This window comes from Astatotilapia calliptera, chromosome 16, assembly GCF_900246225.1.
Source record: "Astatotilapia calliptera chromosome 16, fAstCal1.2, whole genome shotgun sequence".
In the NCBI taxonomy this organism is placed as follows: Eukaryota; Metazoa; Chordata; class Actinopteri; order Cichliformes; family Cichlidae; genus Astatotilapia; species Astatotilapia calliptera.
This window is the reverse complement of record NC_039317.1, coordinates 23,079,179-23,106,697: the sequence shown is the minus strand read 5'-3', so window position 1 is coordinate 23,106,697 and position 27,519 is coordinate 23,079,179. Positions and strand designations below refer to the sequence as shown.

The 27,519-nt window shown below is 38.6% G+C and overlaps 1 protein-coding gene across 4 annotated transcripts in view; it reads right to left on the bottom strand.

Annotated features, from left to right (window-relative positions):
• erbb4b (erb-b2 receptor tyrosine kinase 4b) overlaps window positions 1-27,519 on the bottom strand; it is a 323,985-nt gene that overhangs the window by 65,273 nt on the left and 231,193 nt on the right. For 3 of the 4 annotated variants that reach the window (XM_026144460.1, XM_026144464.1, XM_026144463.1), the window contains exons 8-14: window positions 26,216-26,329; window positions 25,827-25,953; window positions 24,688-24,761; window positions 18,431-18,521; window positions 16,738-16,937; window positions 11,710-11,845; window positions 6,391-6,484 (exon numbers count right to left, since the gene is read on the bottom strand). In XM_026144460.1, coding sequence (XP_026000245.1) covers window positions 6,391-6,484; window positions 11,710-11,845; window positions 16,738-16,937; window positions 18,431-18,521; window positions 24,688-24,761; window positions 25,827-25,953; window positions 26,216-26,329 — 836 coding nt within the window. The remainder of the gene's footprint in view (window positions 1-6,390; window positions 6,485-11,709; window positions 11,846-16,737; window positions 16,938-18,430; window positions 18,522-24,687; window positions 24,762-25,826; window positions 25,954-26,215; window positions 26,330-27,519) is intronic. The other variant, XM_026144462.1, reaches the window with a different exon arrangement.

Here is a 27,519-nt window from a genome sequence, read left to right as displayed (position 1 = left end):
ACTGGACATGGACATTCAGATTTACAGAGAGAGTAAGGGTGAACAAGATATAGTGAGAGAGAGAGAGAGAGAGAGAGAGAGAGAGAGAGAGAGAGAGATAGAGATAGAGAGAGAGAACTGGGAGCAGAGGAAGAAAGCATACGAGCATCATAAAGCTGTGTGAGCAGAGCAGGCAGATAATAACCATCGCTCACAGCACACACAATGACCATAACAATCCGCCTAGAACAGGATTTATGGAGCTAATATAGGCGAAGGAGGGGGTAGGAAGGGAGAGGAAGAGAGGTGAAAGAATCTCACAGACGGGCCTCGAAACATCAGCAGGCCTAAAGAACATCGTACTTACAGACTATATACATACATAAGCACAAATGGTTGTAAAGCGAACAAACCGCCATAGCTTTGAGTCACATAAGCAACACTGATTTCTTACTTGTATCTACACAATAAATAACAAAAAATGACCCACAGACACAAAATTCTATGTGCCAACTTCAACAATAAAATCCATCCCAACTGAACTATTTAAGGACTCTTTGCAACACAAATTAAAGTTAGTCATGAAGTTACACAGGTTGAAACTTTGCTCCACAGAAAACAATGCATTTCCAATGCATTGCTATACAGATGACATCAAGCATATTTATGACACTGACAGGGCACGCTAACATTTCTCTCATTTAAACTGATCTCCACTGGATCCTTTAAAATCTTCCCTTTCCCTGGCCTCAAAGTCCAGGCTCCATCATATCTTAATGACCTCATAGTGCAACACCCAAAAAGAGCACTTCACTCACAGAATGAAGGCTTAGTTGTAGTTCCAAGAGTTACCAAAAAGTACATCTAGAGGCAGAACATTCAGCTACAGCGTGCATGAAGGCAGACTCTCACCATTTTTTGGATTAAGCTCGAAACTTTCCTTATTGAGGAAGTTTTAAGTTAGGGTTCTTGCCTTTGAACCATCCTTTAGTTATGCTGCTGTAAGCTACAGGCTGCTAGAGGACCTCCAATGATTACCTGAGCACCTGCCATCTACTCTTGTCTCTATAACTGCCCATGCATTTGTACGCTACTATTGCATGTCATTAACTTGGTGGCTTTTCCCTTTTGTAGTGTGTGTTCTTTTTTCCCTTCGTCTTCATTTTCTTCCAAAGTTAATTTCCTGAGCTTCATATTCCTGACCTGTTGTTTCAGGCTCCACTAATCCGCCAAATGTTTATTATTATATTGTTTGTTCTTAATTGTTTCTCTATGCTCTTCTTTTCTCTATTGCTTTTCCCTCAACCTAGCAGTTAGAGGCAGATGGCTACCCTTCTTCAGTCTGAATGTGTTAGAGGTTTCCTCTTCTTAAAAGTTTTTTTTTCTTTTTTGCTCCCACTGTCACAAAAAGAAATCGCTGGCTTTCACAGTATAATATTGTGAGATGTTTATCTTACAATGTCTGGCATAAAACTACACTGAACTGAACATTGTGCACGACAAATGCAGCTGAGAAAGAAAGACACATAAAAATCAATTTTCTTAGGAAAAGCCATATCTTTCCTTCTGTCTCTATGTGTATTATTGCTTTGTCAGTCAAATCAAAACAAGAAGTAGTGTTTTGCATAGACTTTATATGGATGCCTATGTACTAATGCCTCTGCATGTGCTCTTTATAGCTTCTGTGTGTGCGAAAATGTTCTCACCGTGAGTATAATTATGCAAAGTGAAAGTCTTGCTGCTCTCGCTGGCTTTAGCGTTGAGCTTGGCACTTTGATTTTCTGAGTGTCTTCCCACCCGTGGATATTTGTATGTATGTGTATGCACTTGTGGCATCACATCAACAAGCTAAATTATGTGACAGAGCAAGCAAATGGTGTTTGGTCCAACGGGGTATTGGGGCAACTAAAGCTCCAACCTAAGCATCCTGCTGTAAATATAAATTAGTCTGCCAGCACAAAAGAACGTGTGTAATACTCTTACAGTATAAGTGTATGCCTATTTTTTCCATCACTAGACACATGAACTTCAGGAGACACTTAAAAAAAAATCGATATTATGTATTATAACTATGCACATGTATATTTACTTGCTGTATGCTCAATCATTCAGGTAAGTAAATGCCAGAAAGTTGATTCTGTTCATCGTGACATAGTTTTCAGTGGGAGAAACGCTTCATCACTCAGCCAAATGTCATGACCACTGATCAATGGCCATGAGCACTATTCACACAGAGTTGAGAAATGACTGCAACCAAAGCACCATGAGATGGTGAAAGAATCCCCTTTGACAATTTATATATTAATAATCATGAAACTGACCTCACGGCCCATTTTTAGTCAGTGGTGCTAGTTTTAGTCATCATGCAAATGTACTGTTTATAAGACTGAGGAAACTTGCAGTCAGTTGACAGTAAGGAAGTCACTTGAATGAGTGGCGTAACATTCCTTCCGCTGACACTATTGTGTGTTATGTTTATACTATGGTCAGTGTTGGGGAGTAACGGAATACATGTACCGCCGTTACGTATTTAAAATACAAAATATGAGTAACTGTATTCCGTTACAGTTACCGTTTAAAAAGGTGGTATTTAGAATACAGTTACTTTGTTGAAATAAATGGATTACACGGCGGTACTTTCCTGTTTCATATTGTCACAGGTCAGGACTGTTTGGGTTTTGTTTGACAGCTATGTTCTGTTGTTTCAGGCAGAAGCGTTATGGTTGCCATGGTTACAGGGTGACGCTCTCTCTCTGCGTGTTTCCTGGGTGAGAGAGCGCCTTTTTGTTGTTGTTGTTGTGCTAAGCTAACAGGCAGAATGCTACAGGTATAGCTCTAAAGAATGTAGCCTCATGGGCAGTGTAGTCCGTGCTGCAGGGAGAATGGACTGCCATACCCGTTATGTGTCTGTGAGCGCGAGGAGGGAGAAAAAGGAAAAGTACGAGCTGTCATCGAGCAGAAACGGGAGCTGGAAGCATGTAAATATAATAATAACCACTGCAGCCAAGAAGAGTGCCTGAGGAGCCCAGTTGTAAGTAAGCTATTAAGACTCGACTGTACGCTGTGTTCGTGTTTTCCTCCGAAACAATAAGTTCCGTTGGAGCAGCCTTTCAACACCTCTCTCTGTCTCTGGCTAACAAAGTTGACCCAGACAACAAAGTAAAGCTATTTTTCGGCTACGAGCCCAACATGGAACCCACCATATTAGTCAGAGGTCCCTTTACTACGGTTCGGAGCCGTGGACCGTCAGTAACAGTAATAAATCACAGCAATAGTACATTCACGTAGTTGTAAACAGCATATATTAAATAATCCAAAGTATTCAGAATACGTTACTCTCATCGAGTAACGTAACGGAATACGTTACAGAATACATTTTGGGGCATGTATTCTGTAATCTGTAATGGAATACATTTTAAAAGTAACCTTCCCAACACTGACTATGGTCATAGATGGCTACTGCATAGTGTCAGAGAGAGGATGGGTATTTCAGACATTCAAGATTAAGAGTTAAGTTCAAAGTGCTGCAGAGAGTCATTTATAAGTTGATAATAGGATAATAAGTCCATCCATCCTTTTAACCACTTATCCAATTTAGGGTCATGGGGGCGCTGTAGCCTAAACCAGCTTTCACAGGGCAAGAGGCTCTGAAAGCTTCTAACTGGTCCGCTTCACTCCATCACTTTTCTCAGCGTATGACAAAGCTTTCCTAAACTGGCTGGGAGACATAATGTCTCCAGTGTGTCCTGGGTCTGCCTGAAATCTCCTTACAGTTGTATCTGATGTAAATACCTGGTATAGGAAGTATTCAGAAGGTGCCCTAGTGAAATGGGCAACACCTCAGCTTGCTTCTTTAGATGTTGAAGAGTAGCTGCTGCACTTTCAGCTCCCCTCAAATGGTTGAGCTCTGTGTTTTGTATCTAACGTAGAACCCAGATACCGTTTGGAAGTTCATATCTGCTGCTTGTTTCTGTAATTTTTGCTAACCAGCATCTGTTGCTAAAGTTGTGTACTGTATAGAAATGCAGAGTAAATCAACAGTCCACATCACTGCAGATGCTGCACCAATCCATCAGTAACATGGCCCTGAAAAACTTAAACTCCTCCATCTGAGGCAGCAAATAATTCCTAACCTGGAGTGGGAAGACCAGCGTTTTCCATCTTTATAATATATACAGTGAAGTTTGGATGCTGCTCACAGTTTATACTGTGTGCTTCTTCATCTGTTTGGCAGATTTGGAATTTACAAACACTAAACTTGTCCTCCTTTTTAAACTTACACTTACAAGAAATATGATGGGCTGTATTGGGCTTAAAAAGATCAGTTATGACAGGAAAAAAACACTCTTGGATTTTCAGGTTATAAAATTATATTATTGGTTTATTTTCAGATCTATTTTCGAATGTGTATTTTAGCTTTGTGAGATTTTCAGTCTGACATCAACATGACTTTGGCTTAACTGCCTGTTGTAAAAATGAATGAATGTTCCACTCTTTGAATGATTTGAGCGTGTTTGTATATCTAATAAAAATCATAAACACACTAGATCTACCATCAGCTCTTATTTGGTCCACAGAATAGCCTATAATTATGAATATTATGAGAAATTCAGTCTTTATACTTTAGACTGCATTAACTCCATTAGATCGCTCTCTGTAAGCTGTAAGCAATTACTCTCTGTAGTTATAACATGATTGCTGTAATCCATTTGGATTCCCATGCTGCACATATGAGATCGACACACGCTCCAACAGGTTGAAGGATTATTCCAATCTTAGATCATTTCAGACGACCTTTATTTCGGACAATAAGAATGTGGCTCCTGCAGCTACTCATTTCACATCTGCTCTATTCAAGGAGTTCATGCATAATTGTTTTGAATGCAATATTTGTTCTCAAAAGTTGGACTGGAAAGGTCTTTGGGTGATTTTATTGTACTGAAACTGGGCTGGGGACTTTTGAGGCATGAAGTGGATAACCAAGACAATGAAAACAACAAATCTACTTCAGCAACAGCATTTGAGCCAACAATAATTTATGTGTTCCTTTTTTTCCCCCTTCCGAACTATGTGAACCGGCTGGCTATCATCTAATGATTAAGGGCCAAATTTACTAAGTGGGGCAAATTAATTTGAGGCCACAACTGCAAAAAAATATGTGGATAGTAGCAGAAAGTTACTAACAATGCCCTAATTTATAAACACAGATACATCCAATTAATTTCAATAGTGACCCGCATTCTACAGAGAGCAGCGCAAATTAGCGAGTCAACAACAAGCAGACCTGATGAGGGAAAGACTAATATACTAATCAAAATGATACACTGTAAGAGGGGCTGACAGGACAACACACAACATCCTGATTCGTCTCCAGGTTAATGAAGTTACTGTAACTATGCAACGCATGTAAACGTGTGCATTGCCAATAATTTTCTACGTTCCATGTGAAGCTAATTATCTATATCACACTTAAAATATATTGTAAAGAAATAAACCAAAACTCTGAACATCACCTGCTCTTAACCAGGTTACGTGTTCAGCATAAGTTACCGTAGTGATTTAGCCAGGTCTTGAATGGAGTCAAGTTTAGATTTCATACATGATCGGTCAATACTACGCTGGCTTCCAGTGCCAAAAACATTTTCAAAAGGATTCAGCAAACAAATCTGTTTATTTCTGTTGTGTCTTATACACTTAATCACAAACAATATTGTTGTTTTTGTTGTGCGTGTCTGAGTTGGGATGGCAAGACGGGGGGTTGGAGGGGTTCCACACTTCTAAACTATAGTGATCAAGACTGTCAGACAGGGTGTGATGGGATACAAAAGACAGCACAAGGACCCGTTGGCTTACATCTGTCCCGAATCATCCATTTCTCTGAAACAGCAAGATAAGATTTTAAGAGAAAGAGCAGGGTCAGGGGACTGATGTGGCTGTGGGTGTTGTATTCGCAAGAGACAGAGAAATGAAGGTCAGGAATTTCACTCTCCCCCTTTTTTAATATTTTATTTGCAGCTGCTACCAAAAGAATCTTCCAATAATTTGATGGGTTTTTTTTAAATAGTGCACAGTTAAAGTTTGTTGGGAATACAAATATACTTCCTTATTCTGACCTTTTTATTTATTTGTTTAGTTATTATTTTATTACAACAACTCCAACCTCCAATGTTTCTTTTATGTTATCATGGTATCTGTCATGTTTTGGTTTGATTATACATCGTAGTAAAGTTCATTTTTCAAAAATACAGTATTGTTACTGTCTTACTACTTATGATGCACAATATTCTCGCGCTCCTCAGAAGCATATTTGAATTGTTTAAACAGCCCCGTTCACTTTCTATATTAAGAATACATGTATGAACATAATGATTTGATCTGCCTTAAAATTGTTGTATGTAATAGAAAACTTACTGGCCCAAGACAGGTCAAAGAGTCACCGTCAGCTCTTTCACACTGGGCATCACACTCTACGCACACTGACCCACTGGCATATTCTCGAATATCCCTGACAGAAATGGAGAAAAGTGAGAGAAAGAGTCAGTCTGATGGATGACAAGAGAAAGACAAACATTAATTTGAAACAAGTTGGGGCCCAAAACATATTTTTTTGATAGCAGAAGCAACCACTTTAGTTAAATGTGTCTCTTTGCTGGGGTAGTTGGTGTAAAGAAAACAGCACTAATATTTATTTTTTAACCGAACTGATATGTCCTTGTAAAAAGTATGTCAACTCAGCTCTTTATTTGTAGGGACAGCATGTGTATATACACATATACAAACAAAACAATGCAATGACCTTTTCTTTATGTAAAGCACATTTGTGAATTAGTGTTGTTGCTTTTAATGACTGATCAATCAATTCAGAGTGGAGGAAACCCTGCCAAGAGCAATAATATACTATAATATACTATATTATAGTATATAATACACACACATAAACATACATACAACTGTGATACCCACAAGCATTATTACCTGTTAGCTATCCTTAATAGTGAAACCAGCACTCAGGGGGTCAGTGCTGTTAAAAGGTTCAGGACCTGGGAGGGGTGCTGCATTTTCAAAAATCAATCAAATAAAGTGTCTTGTTGTTCACTTTCTCCAATCCCTTTATAATTGCGCAACACCAGAGTGGCCTAGAAAAAGGCATTAAATTTGACCAAACTGCTACTAAGTTGGCACTTTGCCTTCGTCACTACAGGAGAAGAAAATTAAATTGGGGTACTTTTTTTGGCCAGTTAGGAAACACAGAATGTTCTTGGCTATAGAAATACATTTTGCTAACCCAGTGGGAACGAAATCATATTACTATTAATTATGCTTCATCGGCCTTCATAAAACCTTCCAAGAGGCAAGGAAGGTAAGCTTTTGTCGGAGCGCATGCTGTTTGGGATAATAAAGGCTGAAATGTAGCTGGAAGATATCATGGATACTTACGGTTTATAGGGCATTGCATAATGTTCTGGTATGATATGTTTTCCTGTATTTGCTGTATTCCTTTTACTTTCTGTTTGTTATAGGGAAAGAAAAAGCAATACACTTCAAGTGAATGAAAATAAATAGTGTTCCTGTTTAATTTGATTTTAGTTTATTTACATTTTGTAGAAACTCTAAGAAATTGCCCTTGATAAGGTACTTGAACCTCACAATGATCATGTCTGGTAAATGGTAAATTGACTGATTCTTATATATTGTTTTTCTACTCTTCTTCAGCACTCAGTGTTTATTTAACACGTCTCATTCACCCGTTCACACACAAATTCATACAAGCACTTTTTTCTATGTACAGGGAGTGCAGAATTATTAGGCAAATAAGTATTTTGTCCACATCATCCTCTTCATGCTTGTTGTCTTACTCCAAGCTATATAGGCTCGAAAGCTTACTACCAATTAAGCATATTAGGTGATGTGCATCTCTGTAATGAGAAGGGGTGTGGTCTCATGACATCAACACCCTATATCAGGTGTGCATAATTATTAGGCAACTTCCTTTCCTTTGGCAAAATGGGTCAAAAGAAGGACTTGACAGGCTCAGAAAAGTCAAAAATAGTGAGATATCTTGCAGAGGGATGCAGCAGTCTCAAAATTGCAAAGCTTCTGAAGCGTGATCATCGAACAATCAAGCGTTTCATTCAAAATAGTCAACAGGGTCGCAAGAAGCGTGTGGAAAAACCAAGGCGCAAAATAACTGCCCATGAACTGAGAAAAGTCAAGCGTGCAGCTGCCAAGATGCCACTTGCCACCAGTTTGGCCATATTTCAGAGCTGCAACATCACTGGAGTGCCCAAAAGCACAAGGTGTGCAATACTCAGAGACATGGCCAAGGTAAGAAAGGCTGAAAGACGACCACCACTGAACAAGACACACAAGCTGAAACGTCAAGACTGGGCCAAGAAATATCTCAAGACTGATTTTTCTAAGGTTCTATGGACTGATGAAATGAGAGTGAGTCTTGATGGGCCAGATGGATGGGCCCGTGGCTGGATTGGTAAAGGGCAGAGAGCTCCAGTCCGACTCAGATGCCAGCAAGGTGGAGGTGGAGTACTGGTTTGGGCTGGTATCATCAAAGATGAGCTTGTGGGGCCTTTTCGGGTTGAGGATGGAGTCAAGCTCGACTCCCAGTCCTACTGCCAGTTTCTGGAAGACACCATCTTCAAGCAGTGGTACAGGAAGAAGTCTGCATCCTTCAAGAAAAACATGATTTTCATGCAGGACAATGCTCCATCACACGCGTCCAAGTACTCCACAGCGTGGCTGCCAAGAAAGGGTATAAAAGAAGAAAAACTAATGACATGGCCTCCTTGTTCACCTGATCTGAACCCCATTGAGAACCTGTGGTCCATCATCAAATGTGAGATTTACAAGGAGGGAAAACAGTACACCTCTCTGAACAGTGTCTGGGAGGCTGTGGTTGCTGCTGCACGCAATGTTGATGGTGAACAGATCAAAACACTGACAGAATCCATGGATGGCAGGCTTTTGAGTGTCCTTGCAAAGAAAGGTGGCTATATTGGTCACTGATTTGTTTTTGTTTTGTTTTTGAATGTCAGAAATGTATATTTGTGAATGTGGAGATGTTATATTGGTTTCACTGGTGAAAATAAATAATTGAAATGGGTATATATTTGTTTTTTGTTAAGTTTCCTAATAATTATGCACAGTAATAGTCACCTGCACACACCCCCCTAAAACAGCTAAAACTAAAAACAAACTAAAAACTACTTCCAAAAACATTCAGCTTTGATATTAATGAGTTTTTTGGGTTCATTGAGAACATGGTTGTTGTTCAATAATAAAATTATTCCTCAAAAATACAACTTGCCTAATAATTCTGCACTCCCTGTATAAGTGATTGCTATCTAACAACTCTGATGAATGCATCAGGAGCAAAACAGTATCTGGCCCAAGGATGCTGGAGCTGAAGCGGTGATTGAACCGATCGGTAGATGACCCGCTCTGTCTCCTGAGCCACAAGAACCCAAGAAAATTGCAACAACATGCACTTAAACCACAAAAGGCCATTTGATTGGACTGATACATGCTGTTCAGATAAAAATAAAAGGGCCACCAGTGTTAACATAAAATACAGGAACTACGGAAAGCGCTGTGCTTGTGCGGATATGGCAAAGGGTTTGGACTGCATTCACAGAATTATTGGGTTTGGTGAATGTGCCGGTGTTGGTGACGCTGATGGTGTAGGTGACGCTGACGTGCAGGTGGACAGGTAGGCAGGGCGTGGCCCCGTGCGCAAGCAGTGACTGTGACACGCAGTGACACGCCTAGCCCCCCTGCCCGAGGAACACCTCCTCGTCCTCCTCTGTCCTCTCCAATGTGGCCACCAAACTTTTCTGATCAAGTTGGGACAGAACTTAAAAGCATCATCCCAGCTGTTCTGCAGGGTAAAAACATCTAAAATTTCATTAATAAAACTCCCTGGGGGAGCAGATCTTTCATTAGGAGGTAGATAGCATCAAGATATATTCTTTTAAAGTCAGGGGACCTCTATTGTTATGACACTCTGCAGGGGTGCCTTTTAAACTAAAAATTAGCACCACATTTTAAATTGTTCTTTTCACCCCCTGGCTCTTAATATCATCCCCAGTAAACAGAACAGTACTGCTTAACTCGAAAATGAAAGCGCCACGGGCTGTTCAGGTAAAGTTTTGATGAGCAGATGGCGTAGCAGGTCTTAAAAATAGAGGACTGTTTTAATGTCACAATGTATTTCATTAAATAAGACTAATGAAAAAAAGCATAAAAAATCAATAACTCAAATTAAAACTGCATTTATTCATAGTATTTATAAGATCATTTGGTAGTTGCTGATGCATTTGATTAATCGTATATTTAGAGGCATGCAGCATGCTCCAGCCATTGCTGACTTCAGTAGCATGAAAGCCGAGCTATATTCTCAGATGATTTTGCCAGCGCCTACGGACTGGCCTCCTGTTGAATAAGGTAATAAACTATCCCTGGAACATGCAATTATATCCTCTTGCTCAGAAATATAATCTGGACAAAAATCTATTGAAAAAAAACTTTGTTCTTAAAGGAACTCAGTTTCTTTAAGAACTGATAAAATACAAAATAAACTGCTTGTCATGCTGTTTAATCTGCGAGTTTGGGGCCATCTTTAAAAGCTTTTCTTGGAAGATAATGAACCAAGAAAATAAAAGACACCTCAGAGGGCAGTGAACAAAACGAAACAAATTTTTCTCACCTAGTTGTTGTGAGCATGTTTTATTTTGTTCATAAATATGTTCAAGTTAAATAAATTCCCTGTTGGCAGTAACAGGGTAATATATTTCCTTTACTTTTTTAAGTAGCTACATTTTGCCACACAGATGCCCGTCACTTCAAAAGCTTCACGTTGGTGACATGACAATCATTATCTGTTGCTACAACGGTATGAGTAAAGGACCGTACATGACACTCATGAGAGCATTCTGATGTTAGATCAACGTTTTGATGTGGCACTCATATGACCCATTTACCATACAGCGTGTCTGTTTTGGCACAATCTAAGAGAGTTATGGCTCTTAGGGGCTCGAACACACTTAAGAATAAAAAGGGCTATTGATGCTGTTCTTTTTGCCTAACTTATGAAAATTCCCAGAGAGTGACTGTGTTTCTGTGGTGTTCTAGCCCATTTTACTGTCAAGAAGCTGAAGAGTAATCATTAACTAAGCATTTGTGGGGACTTTTATAGACTACAACAGCAGAAAGATGTGTTTGGCACCTTAACAAAATTAAGTAAACTTTGGTGGTAAACGCATCCTGATCAAGCAAAGTCTAAGGGAGAAGCATACAAACCATGTTTTGTCACAAGTGTCACTGATTATAAAAGACTTTTTTATCAGTGTTGTCATGCTGATGCTGGCCTAGCTGTAACAATGTAACTTGTTTGGTCGTATTTTGTCTGCTTTACTGTTACTTGTTATAATAAAAAAGCTGAATATTTATTTTACTTACATAAGCTGACATAATATAGCAGACACTGCTTTCCTTATATATTTTTTTGTTTGTTTGTCTGTTTGTTGTTGTTGTTGTTGTCAAGCAGGTTTTCGAGGACAACATATAAACTTCTGTATATACGAACAATGCCACATCTGCTTTCTCTGAGTCAGTCCAGTAGCAACAATTAAACTCAGCCACAAACCATCCACCCACCTCCATCTTCTTATCAGCACTATATCTGAATATATATGTGCAAGCATATTCAGGACTCACCCCTCATAGAGATTGCAGGATTCTACACACGTTCGTCCACGACTGAAATATCGACAGGACAGGCATTGGTCTGGGCCGGGACCCCAACATCCAGCATCTGAACACAGTGGGTCACACACCATGTGCTCCTTGGCTGCTTAATACACATATAAACAAAGAAGGCAAAGGATTATACTCATGTAGCATGCAGCTGAGCTTTGATGACTCAGTGTCAGACGCAATGAATAAACCCTAAATTCCCCCAAATTAGCTGGGTATAAAATTAGCCAAATAATCCTATTATTTATGAAAAGACACAGAACTAGATTTACTAAGGCGCTTGCAATTTGCGAAGGCTTATTTTTGCATTAAATTTCTCCGCCTCCACAGAGCAGATGTTCATTTTCTTGGCCTATAAAAGCTAGCTTTTTTTCCTTCTTCTTCTTCTGGGGACTTCTTTCCTAAACAATGGCAAGAGTAATTGCAGCAAGACACAGGAAAAAGGTGTGCGTTTGAAACACGTGCTCTGGGATAAAGCGGTAAACAAGAAAGTGTCAAACAATACGCTGTACACTACAGAGTGACAGAATAATTATCCTCCAGGATGAACTAAAAGACGACCTAGTTCCTCCCACAAAAACGCTCTCATGTATCCCAGAAACTTTTTAAAAACATCACATTAATTAACTCAATTCATCAGAGGACGTGGTTGGCACTTCGTTTTTAGTGTATACTATATGTTCTCTATTAATATAAATGGCCTGCATGCTCAGTGTGTCTACAGTACTGACTGATATGGTGCAATTAGAAAAGTAGAAGGCTGGGTTGCTTCATTGTAAAATTGCTGTGCAAACAATGAAGAGTGAGATACAGGAAGCACATGCAGATGCCAGACTAGTCGAGTTAACAAAACCTTACAAATAATTAAAGAAAAAGTCATTTTAAGGATTTAAGCCTTTCAATTTGAAAGGGCAATCAAATATACAGCTACTGAATACTATGATTGTATATTATGAAGTTGTTTTACGTAGCAATAGTATCTGGTTTCAGTGCAAAAGTGCTTAGCGTGACATTTACAGCACAAACAAGTGTTGTTTGGATAGCCACGTAAAGCAATACTAAAAACCACCTGTGATACAAAGATACAAATGTTAAACTTGTAAGTCTGATATACTTTGCTGCACTCAGTCATGTAAAGAAATGCCCCTTTCTCTCATTTTATTCGTAGTGAACAATCTGTTCTGTGTTTCTGCCTCAATGTTTTTCATATAGCACCGACTGACTCAGGCCATTACATCTGCTCTATAATGGCCTGGATCTCTTATCTCTTTCTGTCTCTCTCTTGTCCCCCTCTAGCACTCAGTTGTACAGAGGTTGCTACATTTCAGAACATTACAGTGACAAAATGAGTGTTGAAGTAACGCGGTGACGGCGCTACAGATACACTGTGAACTTTTATCATCCCGCCTGCATCTGACGTGATTTCCCCCCTTGTAGGTTTTCTCTTTCTCTTCTCTTCTTTTCTCGATAGCCAGTGGTTACAGAACATGGTTGCAAAAGGGTCCCCTGCTGTTTTTGGGAACCTGGCTACATGCAAGCCAATGACTATGCCATAGTGTCATAGCCACAGCTTTATTCCAAATAAAAATAAAAATTCAGACAAAAAGATGCAGATACATAAAGAAAAGCAGATGAAAGTCTTTCGCAAGAGACAAAACCACTTCTTTCATGCTTCTAGCCTCATAGGTAAACTGACCAGGCAGAAATAAATGAGGAAAAGGAAGAATGATTGGTGCAAGATATAAACAAGGGGAAGTGGTGGTTGCATGGCTTTTTAACTATACAACAAGATCAAAAACATATCTTAACTTCAGATGTTTCTGACATGGCTGACTAACAAAAGCCCTGGCAGGAGCGTTTTTGAGACTGAAAGAAGACAAAAGTTCAGGCTATGATTACAATTATTATAAGGGCAGAGAAAAGAAAGAAAGAAAACATCAGAAGAAATAAATAAAGATTAAAAAACCTGTCCCTGAACAGTGCTGATTAGCACGACTGAGGGGAGAGATTTAGCTGGAACTAGACTGGAATTAGTGCCTCCAGTTTTGGGGACCTCTCTTTTCTGTATTAACATTTCAGGGGCAGTCTGTGAAAAGGTTAAAGAGAGTAGAGGGGGAGACGGAGGAGGGATCCTTTTCACATGCAACATAGGTGAAAAAAATAGTTCTGTATTTTAAAAAAGGCCATTTACTGTTTAGTTAATAGTGTAATTAAATAATGAGCCAATATGAGAGACTCTGTGTTGACTATTTTCTCAAACAACATGTATGTGTTCCACTGAGGTAACCAAACGGATCTATAACTGTACTATTTTACATTTTGTTAATAGAGCATTATTACAATGGCAACCAGTGACTTCTCTCAGTGAAGTAACTACATTTCTAACATCATCAGAGTACATTTGTTTCCATCAGTGGGAGTATTTCCTGCAGCTTTTTATCCAAATTTTGCTGTGAGAAAATCAGAGCTGTGGGGAAAATTACACTGATTCATATGTGTGCCCCTTTCACAGTATTTTGACTTGCATAAAAAGCGCTGGTGCTACTGACAGTCTCTTAAAGTATTATAAAATATGCAAATTCAGTGAGCACAATGAAAATCATATTTACACAAGAACCACAACATTTCTGCTTTGCTGTTTTCTTTCTTTACTGTACGCGCATGTAAAATAGTGCAGAAACAAACCAGGGATATTTCATTTAACTGTGTCACAATGAGGTGAGATAAACTTTTGATGCTAAATATGTATAAAATAATTAATACAGTCTGAAAAATATTAACTGAAAACTGTCCCATTTGCTTCTATATATATATATTACATTTCCATACAATCCTGGGTTATTATTGATATCTTATTGATGAGGCTATGCCAAAATGTAATATGTAAAAAGTAAACAAATTCAAAGAAAAATTATGGTTAAAAAGCCATCACAACTGTGTTTTAATACCATATAGCATGAATGTATTACTTGTTTTACATGCTAGTACACACTAGATCTCTATTCCAACTACTATGAAAACTAGATGTCTTAGTTTCAGGTTTCAGCAACTACTTAAATCGCTACAACCGCATGCATATTCACAAGAATACTCTTTGCTGCACTGTAACAGTGTGATAGCTGCCCTTTTCTAGCCCCATGAGGCTCAGTCAACTTTAGACACACAAACACGCGCACTCTGATGCACACATGCAGAACCATGTCAAGTATGTGACTCTTGAAACTAACCCAAAGTCTTCAAAGACTCTAAAGTGTGTGTGCGTGTGTGTGTGTGTGTGTGTGTGTATCTGTCTGTGTGTGTGTGTGTGTGTTCAACAGTAAGGAAGTGCCAAGGGGAAAGGAGCACATGAACAGTGAAAAGGGGCCAACTCAATAATGCAAATACTGGCTCATTAATGAACATTATACATAAATGAATAATGTCTTAACACTTGTGGCAGTGATATAATAAAGCTCTTCCATTTTTAGAAATGCAATCTTTATCTCACCACATCAGTTATTTGCCTAATTTCATTTTTCTAAACCTTGCACTCTCGGAATGACCCTGATGTTAATTTGTTTAATTATTGAATTATTGTTTTTAGTGTCCTTCAGAAGCTAGTGAGATAATGGGTACCATTCATAAGACAGACAAGCCTCAAAACCTTACTATGAATGGCCACTACAATAGCTCCTTTAAAACAAATGCCTTTGTTATGAAGGCTGGGTGATAACTTAGAAAGCAGAATTTTGTCTGTTGGTTTCTTGTTAGTTCGACAATTCAAACTTCTTTTAAATCTATACTACAAGAAATGTTGAGTAGATTCGTTCCTTTCTTTAGTGTACAACCTGTTTTAAATATGAACATGTTTGAGAAAAAAAAAAGCGTACTCTTGATGGTGCCTGAGGCTAGACAGTGAGTGTTAAATTAACAGCTAAAATATGCAAATGTATCACGGTTGTACAACACAGAGGTCATTTAGCACATTATAATGACTCAAATATGTCCTGCTACCAGAGGATATCCAGAATCAGAGGTTAAAACATAATTTTCATACAATGTCTTTGTTTTCATAGCTGTTCAAAAGCTGCAGCACAAAGATCTGCTCTTGTGGTAGATTTCACTAACAAATGCATACATATATAATGTTTTAACAGAAGTCGTTAAACTATGACTGGACAGGTTTGCTACTTAGTTTTTGTGGACATACAAACATAATTTACCTTTTTTAGTTTTTTAAAAGTTTATATTGGATATTTAGCAAATTTGCAACTAAATAATTGTATCATACAGTGCAGCACAATATAGCAACTGGTATATTTTCTGTAGCTTTTTTTTCACAAATACTAGGAGGTGACAAAAAGAGCAAACCAACTACCATGAAACTTGGTAGAAAGGTGTTGCTGTGGGCAAAGAACTAAAAACTTTAACTTAAAGTTTTCTTTAAAAGTGTCAATACGCTTTGAGTTGTGTTGTAAGTGGAAGAGGGACCTATAGAACAGTGGTAAAATATATTGCAGTACATCAAATTCATTAGATCGGTAAAAAAAAGAAAGTAAATAGGGTTCAAGGTTCTTTATTTGTCACATGCACAGTTATACAAGTATAACACACAGTGAAATGTGGCCTAAACCAGAGCAAAAAATAAGTAAAAAACAAGAAAAGTGGATAGTCGGAGCGGAGCGGTAAGGAAGGCGCCTGGACATGGCCGCGCCATCTTTCGAGTATATGCCAAGAATGGCGTTGTTGAAAATCTGCAGAAGTTTTATTTCTGTTTTATTTCTGTTCAGATGACTATTTTCTTCTTTTGCTGTTATAGCTCTTTATAAGTACATATACAATCTAAATAGCCTCTGATAACATTCAAAGCAAGGTGAAGGTTGTTGATAATTTTTGATCATTTATTTTTGTTTTGGTAGAGCAACTCATGAGATATGGTCATTTTTTTAGTGCAAAGTTGACCAAATATTTATTATTTAGATGTTTAGCATGATTGTGGCATCAACTTACAGCATTCCTGTGGACTTCGGTTGTTGCGAATAAGAACCTTTTGGTTTGTAGTACGGAACAGTCTTGTCCAATTGACGGTGTTATAGTAGCAAAGCTGGCTGTTCTCTGCAATGTGGACATTCCCAGCACTGATCTCTCTCAGAGACTGAAGCTGAAGTGATGTGATCCCCGGCTGCTTCAACACCAGCAGAGAGATCCCACTGAGAGGTAAGAATAGGTGGAGGTGAGAGGAAGACGGAGCCGACAGCAAAGGAAAGAAGGTCAGAGGAGCAGGAGGAGAAGAAATGATGTGGCGCAGGGACAAAAGAGGAAAAGAAAGGGAAGAGAGAAGATGGAATCATTTCACAGGTTTGGTAGAAATGCTGTTTAAACATCATAGCAGTCTACCAGTCATCTCAACTGTGATCTCATTAGTCAACATTAATTCTATCACTGAATCATAATTTCAAGAAGAATACACTGTGTTTTTATGAGATCACATTGTCCTATGTTGCAACAATGCAACTTACAACATGTGTTTTAATCATTCTGTCTGCTAGGCTCTCTCTCTTTTTTCTTCCTACCCCCAGCTATCCTGATATGTCCCACTTGCATGGTTTAAAAATGACAGGATGCCAGTGGGTGTCAGAAACATCAGATAGACCGAGAGTATGCAGGATCAAGCACGGGACAGGGGTGGGTGGCAGGCTATAATTTGTACTGCAGCCTGCTGTTTCCATCTGCAGGCAGGTGCAGTGCACATGCACACACTCTCACACGCACGCCTAGGGACACACACACACAAAAACACACTGAATCTCACAGTCTACACTTTATCAGCAGACACTCGCTTTGATTACATCCAAATCCCGCTACATTTTTATTGCATGTTTTCCAAATTAAGAAAAAAAAAATCTAAATGATGAATAATTAAGTGCTATAATTTAGGTTAAATAATTAAGCTGTCTTTAGAAAGTCATGTTTTAAGTACAGCATTCTTCAGCAGTAACAAAAAAAAATTACACTTCACACATTAACATGCATAGCACTTATCCAGATAAGGCTATCCAACAAAACCGGATCCACTTTCAGTTTGCATTAAAATGGTTTAAATATATAACCAGAGGTAGAGACGTTTGATTGCGACTGTAACCTCGTCTTTCCGATCTTCTTTAAACCACAGCAGTTTGCAACAATGCATGCGAATTTACATCTGTGAGATAAGCTGTGTAGTGTAAATATTATCTATGCGTTCATATACATACAATATGTGTACAGCCCCTCCATACCAATAGCAAAAAGAAATAGAAATTAGTCTACTGATAATAATAAACTTTATTTGTATAGAACAGGAAATAATCAAACTTAACTCAAAGTGCTTAACATAAAAAAGAGAATAGAAATTAATTATAAGAAGTAATAATAATAAAAACACAGCACAATGAAATACTCTAAATTTACTGTTATCGGCTCCGTCTTTCATTCCTTCATTTCAGTTTTCCAGTGAGCTGTGGCTTCAGAGATTGTTCGCTACAATTAGCTAAAAATAAATCTAAAACCACAAATTTTCATGCTTGCCATTGATTTAGAAGAACTGAGCTCTGATTGAGACATTTGTGAAACAACTTGGCATAAACTATTCCCAACAATCAAAAAACAAAATACAAAAGAAAGAAAGAAAAAGAATTTGTGAAGGTATTATGCACTCAGGTACCTGTACAATGCTCTTCCCCCAATAGTAGCCAGGTTGGAGAAAACACCCAAGTCTGTCATGTTGTCAGGCCATGACTGAATGTTTAGAAAACCTAAATGAAGACAGGGATGAACATAGGTTATAAATCCACATGAGTACTGACAGACCAGAATCACCTGTCTATCACACTGTCCATTTCTACAGTGACAAGAAGAAAATGAGCAGAGAGAACCGGCCTCTCTCTAGAATTAGCAACATTCCAGAAACACAACAATGCAACTGCACCACCTGAGCCTCATCTGAAATCAGCGAAGCACTTCTAAGCCAGATAAATGTCTGGCACAGCAATGCCACAGAGGAGTTTGGTGCCAGCTATAACAAGTCTGACTTATCAATATTTTTGCATTTCCTTTATTTCCCTGTCAACTGTTAAATAATTTAGGAGATAAAATCAAAAGCTGAGAAAATGGCCATGGCTCATTTAGGATTTTTAATAATAGATTCAGAAATATGAAATATTTATTAGAAAAAACAGTAGGGGACTACAATCCCCAAGCCAACACCAGAGGACAAACAACAGAGGCTACGAGACCAAAGAAAAATCCACAGTGGGTAGAAGAGCAGAGGTAAGAGGGGAGGAGAAGGAGGTGGAAGGAAAGTCTAGACAAATATAATGGCATGTTTTAAAAGCTAAACATGCAATACTCCAGTCAATAAACAGTATCAGACTCTATTATGCTAGACAGTGTGAGTTCTTCCCACAGGATGCATAATTTTGTTGGTCCGGGAAGGGAGGAATGGCAGAGAAAGGTAAGTAGAGCTTGTGGCAACACAATGCCACGCTTGGCTTGATGACAAAAGACAAAGTGCATCCAGTCTGAGTAGTGACGGGGTCTCAATACATGCTTATTACTAATGCTTGGGAAATGTCCAAAACAGGTGAGGAATCATGCATGCATTTTAACATTTTTTGTCATTTACACATTTTTTTTTTTAAAAGTGAACCTTTAATGAGAGCATAATGGCAGTCATTAGGATAAAAGAAGAATTTTTTCCATTATATAAACCATTATGAGGTATTCGTACAGAATGTCAAATATATTGCTGGGGAATTGCGGTTTGTAAAAGGTAATTGCACTTTTGGTATTTGTCCATCTTGATTCTCATGATGTGCAGTTTATGATGCTGTGAGTGCCTCTTAGCCCAGAGGCAGCAGTTCTATAGAATCGTTAGCGCTGTACTTGTCAACACTAATTGTCTTAATGACAAAACCTGCAGTGCTGAGGCACCTCGCTGTTCTGGCACGGTGCTATTTCAGAGGGCTTTGGGTGTTCTCTACTTACAATAGCAGTCTACTGCCTGTTGAAATCTTTCCTGTCTGTTCCAATGTAGGGATGTGATAGCAGCGAACGTTTGCTATCTGTATTTGCTATCATCAGAAAGTGGGTGAAGATTGTTGATAAGAAAGGTTAAAATATATAAATAAACAGTCTTTGTCCAAGCAGAGAGACACTCTAGAAAGAGTAGGTTTCCGCAATTGTGTTATTGTACTGCCAAGTAATAGTAACTTTCACGGTGTAGTAAAAGAGACAATAATGCTAATAAACATGGCGAGCACTGAGCTGCTAAGCTACAAAAAAAGTAGTACAATTCTAAAGGTGACTGGAAAGGTAGCTAGAATGACTGTTCAGTGCCCTGCTACATACGAATACAGCAACGAAGACATGTGATGCAGTCTGTATAATTTCATTGTGCAAGCAACTGTACAATGACAATAAAAGGTCTAAGTCTATATAGTTTGTGTATCATATGTAAAAATACACCAGTATTGTATTGTATTGTACATGCTTCCTAAAGTCTGTGCAGAGTAAATGGTCACAATGCATTTTTGGAACAATCTAACTATATACACATTAAATATCCTGCAGGTCTCTACACACTTCACATTTACACTTCAGGCAAACTTCATAATAGATCTTCCAGTGAAGAGCAATAAGAATAGATTACAGCAAGTTATCAACTCAGAGGTTCAACTTCCTTGAGGTAACTGTTGTTGCTGATTGGCATTAATAATAACTGAAATTAACTGAACTGATTTAAGTCTTTGTAGCTAATTTGTTTCTAAGTTGTGCTAGATGCCTTAATGTGCATTTGCATCACTATCAACAATCACATAGGAGCGGTCCATGAGGCCCTTCATAGGGGAAAAGTGTAAATGGCCTGCATTTGTATAGCGCTTTACTCAGTCCCTAAGGACCCCAAAGCACTTTACACTACATTCAGTCATTCACACACTGGTGATGGCAAACTACATTGTAGCCACAGCTGCACTGGGGCGCACTGACAGAGGCGAGGCTGCCGGACACTGGCGCCACCAGGCCCTCTGACCACCAGTAGGCAAACATGGGGTTAGTATCTTGCCCAAGGATATTTGGCATGCAGCCAGGAGGCAGCCTGGGATCGAACCACCGGCCTTCTGATTAGTGGCTGACCTGCTCTGCCACCTGAGCTACAGCCATCCCTTAAGTGTAGGCCTGATCCTTTCAGACAGATTGTGGAACCTCACTAGATAGAAAGATCAATGCCAAAAAGCAAGTCAACAAAAATTTTGTGTGCAACATTATGCTAGCGCTTGTATTTTTTTGTGTTTTCATGTGAATTTTCATGCACATGGAAAGATCACTTATCAGGAGTGTATGCTCTGCTGGGAGCCACATCAGCAGCACACCAATGTGCATAGTGAATTAAAATGTGGAACCACTTGGACAAGAAGGCCATGAGCTCATAAGCAAAGGTTAAGAGCGCTTAAGTTGTAGTGATTACATTCTGAGTCACAACACCGAGAAACCCACTTATGCTGAATCGTGCTAGCTACACCCACACTTTGGGTAAATCCTGACCTGGTAAGAAGCCACCGAAAAGACAAAAGCATAATGGATCAGAATTTGATTTGAGACAGAAAGATGCGTGTGCTGGTGTGGATGATGAAAGCTGTCCTACTACAGAGCTCATTTGAAAGCCAGAGCAACGCTAGCTGTGACCTTGGGGTCATGGATGCAGGTTGCCTGCTTTTGTAAAAAGTCACGTTCTTCTGCCAGCTCAGAGAAATGACAAGCTGAGATGACACACGTGTCTGACCACATGGCTGCTGGTTTATGCTTCATCACCTGCTTTCAAACTGTCATCACTATCCATCAGAGAGGAAAAGCAAGAAAACAAAATGACTTCGAAGTCAAGTTTTGGAATATATCTAAGTCAGTTTAAAGAGTAAACAACTGGACTTATACAGAGATTTATATACCTTAGCAGATACAAAGAGTTCAGATGCAAAGGTTTCAATCAACTGAGTTCAGTGTCTTGCCTGAAGACACGAGGAGCGGGTATCAAAATGGCCCCAATGGTGTTAATGGACAATTCACTCTATCAAATGAAAAACAGCTGCGCTAGTTTAACTTGCTTTCCTAACTCACTATAATCCTTCCTTTTTTCCCTTTGAGCAGGCTTAAATATTAGTTGTAACTGACATCAGTTGTCAGTTTCCATTAAGGAAAGCGCAATAATAAAAATGCTATTTTGTCTGCAGCATTTCATTTCTAAATCTTTCCTTTTAAGTTAGCTTTTGAACTGCAACAATACAACTCTTTTTCTATCAGAGTGGTTTATCACATTTAGATTATGTAGACAGATGGTGGTCGCAGCTCAAAAACATGATTTGGATTGTGAACAAGTAGGAAAACTGCTATTACTACTACATGTATGTTGGCACTTGATTGTGTATGTTTATTACCCCCCATATTAGCTTTTAAGAGTAACTGCCATTAGGTATAACAATATTTATTATTATAACTGCTACAGGTTATGTAGAAAGTAAAGTATCTAAGACACATCTTAGATACTTCACAATTTTCTTTTCTTTTAAAAAAAATATAACTGATGTAATCCTAAATAAATAAGTGGTGTTCAGATGAAAGGGACATACTGTTTAATAAGACATCTGCTTTTGTCATTCATGGCTAAATAGCAAGGCAAGGCAAGGCAAGGCAAGTTTATTTGTATAGCACAATTCAACAACAAGGTGATTCAAAGTGCTTTACAGAGACATTAGAAACAAGAACAAATAAAAAGCATGATTTAAAATTGATTAAAACAAGCAAATAAACTAACTAACTAATTAACAAACAAACAAACAAACAAACAACAGTATATAAAATCAAAACAGATAAAATCAGAACAGTAGATAAAATCAGTAGTTAAATGTAAGTTTTGAAATTTAAGCTTAAAGTGTGGATTTGGTGCTTTATTCAAATGCAGCTGAGAACAGGTGAGTCTTCAACCTGGATTTAAATAAACTGAGTGTTTCAGCTGATCTGAGGCTTTCTGGGAGTTTGTTCCAGATATAAGGAGCATAAAAGCTGAATGCAGCTTCTCCGTGTCTGGTTCTGACTCTGGGAACTGATAAAAGACCGGATCCAGATGACCTGAGGGATCTGGATGGTTCATACTGGGTCAGGAGGTCATTGATGTATTTTGGTCCTAAACCATTCAGAGCTTTATAGGCCAGCATCAGAACTTTAAAGTCTATCCTCTGACGGACAGGCAGCCAGTGTAAGGACCTCAGAGCTGGACTGATGTGGTCCACTTTTTTGGTCTTAGTGAGGACTCGAGCAGCAGAGTTCTGAATGAGCTGTAGTTGTCTGACTGATTTTTTAGGTAGACCTGTAAAGATGCTGTTACAGTAATCAAGCCTACTAAAGATGAATGCATGGACTAGTTTTTCCAGGTCCTGTTGAGACATCAGATCTTTTATCCTTGATATATTCTTGAGGTGATAGTAAGCTGACTTTGTTATTGTCTTAATGTGTTTTTCTAAGTTTAGGTCTGCATCCATCACTACACCCAAATTTCTCGCCTGGTTTGTGGTTTTTAGATGTATAGATTGAAGTTCTCTGGTGACCTGTAATCATTTTTCTTTGGCGCCAAAGACTATTACCTCAGTTTTGTTTTTGTTTAGCTGGAGAAAATTGTGGCACAACCAGTCATTGATTTCCTCAATGCATTTACCAAGAGCCTGTACAGGGCCTCGGTCTCCTGGTGACATTGTGATATATATTTGTGTGTCATCTGCATAGCTGTGATAGTTTATTTTGTTGTTGTTTATAATCTGTGCCAGTGGGAGCATGTAGATGTTAAACAGAAGGGGTCCCAAGATGGAACCTTGGGGAACTCCACATGTGATACTTGTCTGCTCAGATGTGAAGTTACCTATTGATACAAAGTATTTCCTGTTTTCTACGTATGTTTTGAACCAGTTTAGTACAGTTCCTGAAAGACCTGTCCAGTTCTCCAGTCGTTTGAGTAATATGTTGTGGTCAACTGTATCAAATGCTGCACTGAGATCCAGTAAAACTAGGACTGACATTTTTCCACTGTCTGTATTCAGACATATGTCATTAAACACTTTGGTCAGAGCGGTTTCAGTGCTGTGGTTCTGTCTAAAACCTGACTGGAAGGCATCGTAGCAATTATTCTGTTTTAAGAAGTAACTGAGCTGTTGAGAAACTGCTTTTTCAATGATCTTACTTAAAAACGGGAGATTTGAGATCGGCCTGTAGTTATTCATTTGTGTCTTGTCAAGATTGTCCTTTTTCAGTATAGGTTTGATTACAGCAGTTTTTAGTGATTCTGGAAACACACCTGATAATAAAGAAAAGTTGACGATCTGTAACAGTTCTGACTCTAAAGTCTTTGAGACCTTTTTGAAAAAACAGCACTGATATTTTACGAGAATAGTTTCCTATTGCTTTTGAAAATATGACATCAGAGATATGATGTGTTCTTCTGATGGCATTGTCAAATTTTGGGGCTGGAAGGATGACAGTGTACACGCAGCTAAAAAGTGGAGGTGGCATGGAGAGCTGGGGGATTAACGATGTGCACCGCATGTTCTGGCTCTTTTCTTCATGGTGCGTGAAGGGAGAGCTGGGGCTGCGGGACTCAAGGCTAGGGACTCCCTGAGGGAGAAGCAGTAGAGAGAAAGAGGAGACTGAAAGACTCATATGATATTCATCTTATTCTGCAAGGCCTGTCCTTGGTTTGGACATTCTCAAGAGGAGGGGAGGACTTGAAGAAAAACACATATGCTGATACATGGAAGTATTTATAAGCATTGATGTGAAACTTTCCTGTTCAAGAAAAGAGATGACAGTAAGAGTAAACATTTGTTCTTTCTTTAAATACATACGCGTATAAGACCAATGCAGTGCAACTTATACACTTACCTGTAATTTCCCGAACGGTGCGGAACACGTTGAGTTTTTCCGGGTCCAACGCTTCAATGTTATGATAGATATCCCTGTGAATAAAAAGAGATCAGAATGACAAAAACAAATCAAGTAAAAGAAAAAAAGAATGTGTTTTAGTATTTCCATCTGTATGTGTAAGGGATATACCTACTTAGAATAGAATAAAATAGTCCTTTATTGTCATTGTACATGTACAACAAAAATGCGATACTTACAGGAAATTTTCTTACTTACAGGTAAGAAAAGTTTGCTACATTTACCAGCTGAAGAGGTAAATCATGTATGTGTACTGAGAATACCTGATTGGGATATTTTAAGTGAACTATATTAAATACATATGAATGAATGCAAACAAATAGTACTGTATATCCATGCAGACATAACTAACCACTAACATTATTCAGATTAATCCATCCAATTAACAGTTTGATTCAATCTGTATCACACTGTTAATAGCTCGATGGTATTTAAAATACCATATTTTCACAAGTATTATAATCAGTTTTATTTCAAATTGCAATTTTGAGTCAAAAACAAAGTTTCTGATTATTGAGAGAACAACTCAATAAAGGAGACTGAGAATGGAGAATAAAAGGAAGGAAGCAGTCAGCAGGTACAGCGGTGGAGAAGCTGACACAGCCCCGGAGAGATCTTTGCACAGAGAGGTCACACTTAGCCACTCTAAACTAACATCTGTTAAGCACACATGCTCTAAATGTGTCCATCATGGATGTTCACTTGTGTGCTAGCTGAAGAGTATCATCTATCTTAATTAATAATTGAATCAATCCCCCAATCTGTATGCCAGGTGACCCAAATTAAACACACCATCTATGCTATGAGACCAACAGGTGCACATTTAGTCTAGTTGAAGGCTAAAATGGTCACAGTGGACTAGCAGCTGCGATTTTTACTTTTAGTTACTTCCAACTTCAGTGGAGTGTGCACTACCTGTGGGCTCTTTTTCAACAATCCACTGTGAATGCTCAGTGCTCGCTCAGCTGAATACAGAAAGGCTGAATGGAATGGGAAAAGCCATTTTATATTTAGGCAGATTTTTTTTCTCCCACACTGTCTTCAGTCATTCCGATAAGCTGAATCTTCTCAGCTCTCACCCTTTGATTCCAGTAATGAGGAACACCAGGTTGCCATTGATTTTGGTGCAGTTGACAAACTTGTCAATGTTGTTGGAGTCCACTGTCTGAGCAGTCTGTAGGCTTGCTGTGCCTATCCCATCACATGCTGAAAGAAACACAGTGAAACCGTGAAGAGAAAAAATTGCATCAATTAATTCAATGGTGCAAACATGCAAAATACGAGGTAGATTAGGGGTTTGATGCAATCAGGACAACATGTACTTTTCCTGCATTTGCCAAAATAAACCCAATAGTGAAACTGACAACAGTGCATACATACAACTATATAGTGTTAATAATAAAATAGCTAAATCGATGGAGACAAACATTCAGTAATTATCTGCTGCAACTATATGTTTGAATTTTACCTTTTGGACAGATGTCAGTACAAGGGATGCACATCTTAATGCGATTCTCCTCCACCTCCATCTTGTTACTGGGGCATGCTCTCACACAGGAGCTGTGGTCTACCACAAAGTTATCTGGAAAACAATTCATTGTAAATGTCAAATACAGATGGCTGCTGTTTGTCACACTGGAACATACAGAACAATAAGTGGCAGTGGAGTGTAGGCAATCACATAAAAAAAGTGCTGAAAGTGACTTTGAAAGTGACTTTGCCTCACCATTATTTTTATTTATTTATTTGGTTATTTATTTACTTATTTTGCATAGGATTTATGTGAAAAACTACCAAAATAAAAAAGCTGCATACTTTCATAACAGTAAACAGTTAAATGTTTATATTATTCTCTATCCTGTGTCTGTTTAAAAGTAACAATGCCTCGAAGCGCAGAGCTCCTCTTCCCTCCCTGCTGGTTGGCCTTTTCAGTGATGTTTTGAACAGCATGGGGTGTCTACAATTAGTTGTGGGTGTGGTGAGTGATTAGCTTGTGGTTAGCAGTGGCCAAAGAATAATTTATGAATAAAATGACTAAACATTATACACAGGAGTGAGAAGAGCTATGCTGCTAGTGCAGACGCAGGCCTCTACTTCCCCGTCACCTGTACTGGCTTTGCAAACAAGACTGCTTGTCAAGATGACATGTTGGAACGACCATTGACCATTTATGTACCCCCAAGAAGTGTAACAGTGTAGCAAGTCAACCATCCATCCATCTTCTTAACCACTTATCTAATTTAGGGTCGTGGGGATGCTGGAACTTAAACCAGCTTTCACAGGGTGAGAGGCTATGTACATCCTGGACTGCCAACTTATACGTACAATGGCAGTTATGTCAATTGGACTGGACTTAAAAGAAAAAAGAACATACAAATGTGAGAACCCAGCCTAACAAATACATCCCATGCCTCTTATTCTGACCTAAACTTTAAAACTTAATGATGTAACTTGACTTTTTCTACTCCTAACACAAAACTTTATACAAGTTTTACTTTTAAACAGCCATTTGCTGAAATTAAAATAAAAGTCCTTTGCAAAATGTCGCTTTTACAAAACTGTAAAAGTCAAATTCATCCTCACAGACATAGTCACGCTCACACACACATAAAGACTATTTTAGGAAAGAGACAAGCTATATTTATGTTGCTAGTATTTGCCCTAAAAATGATCTACCAGCAGTAATGAGAAAGTTATGAGAAACCTAAGGAGTAAATGCAATTCAAGAAGCAGCTGCATTTATCTTCCAGTCCAATGCAAATGAGGGTTATA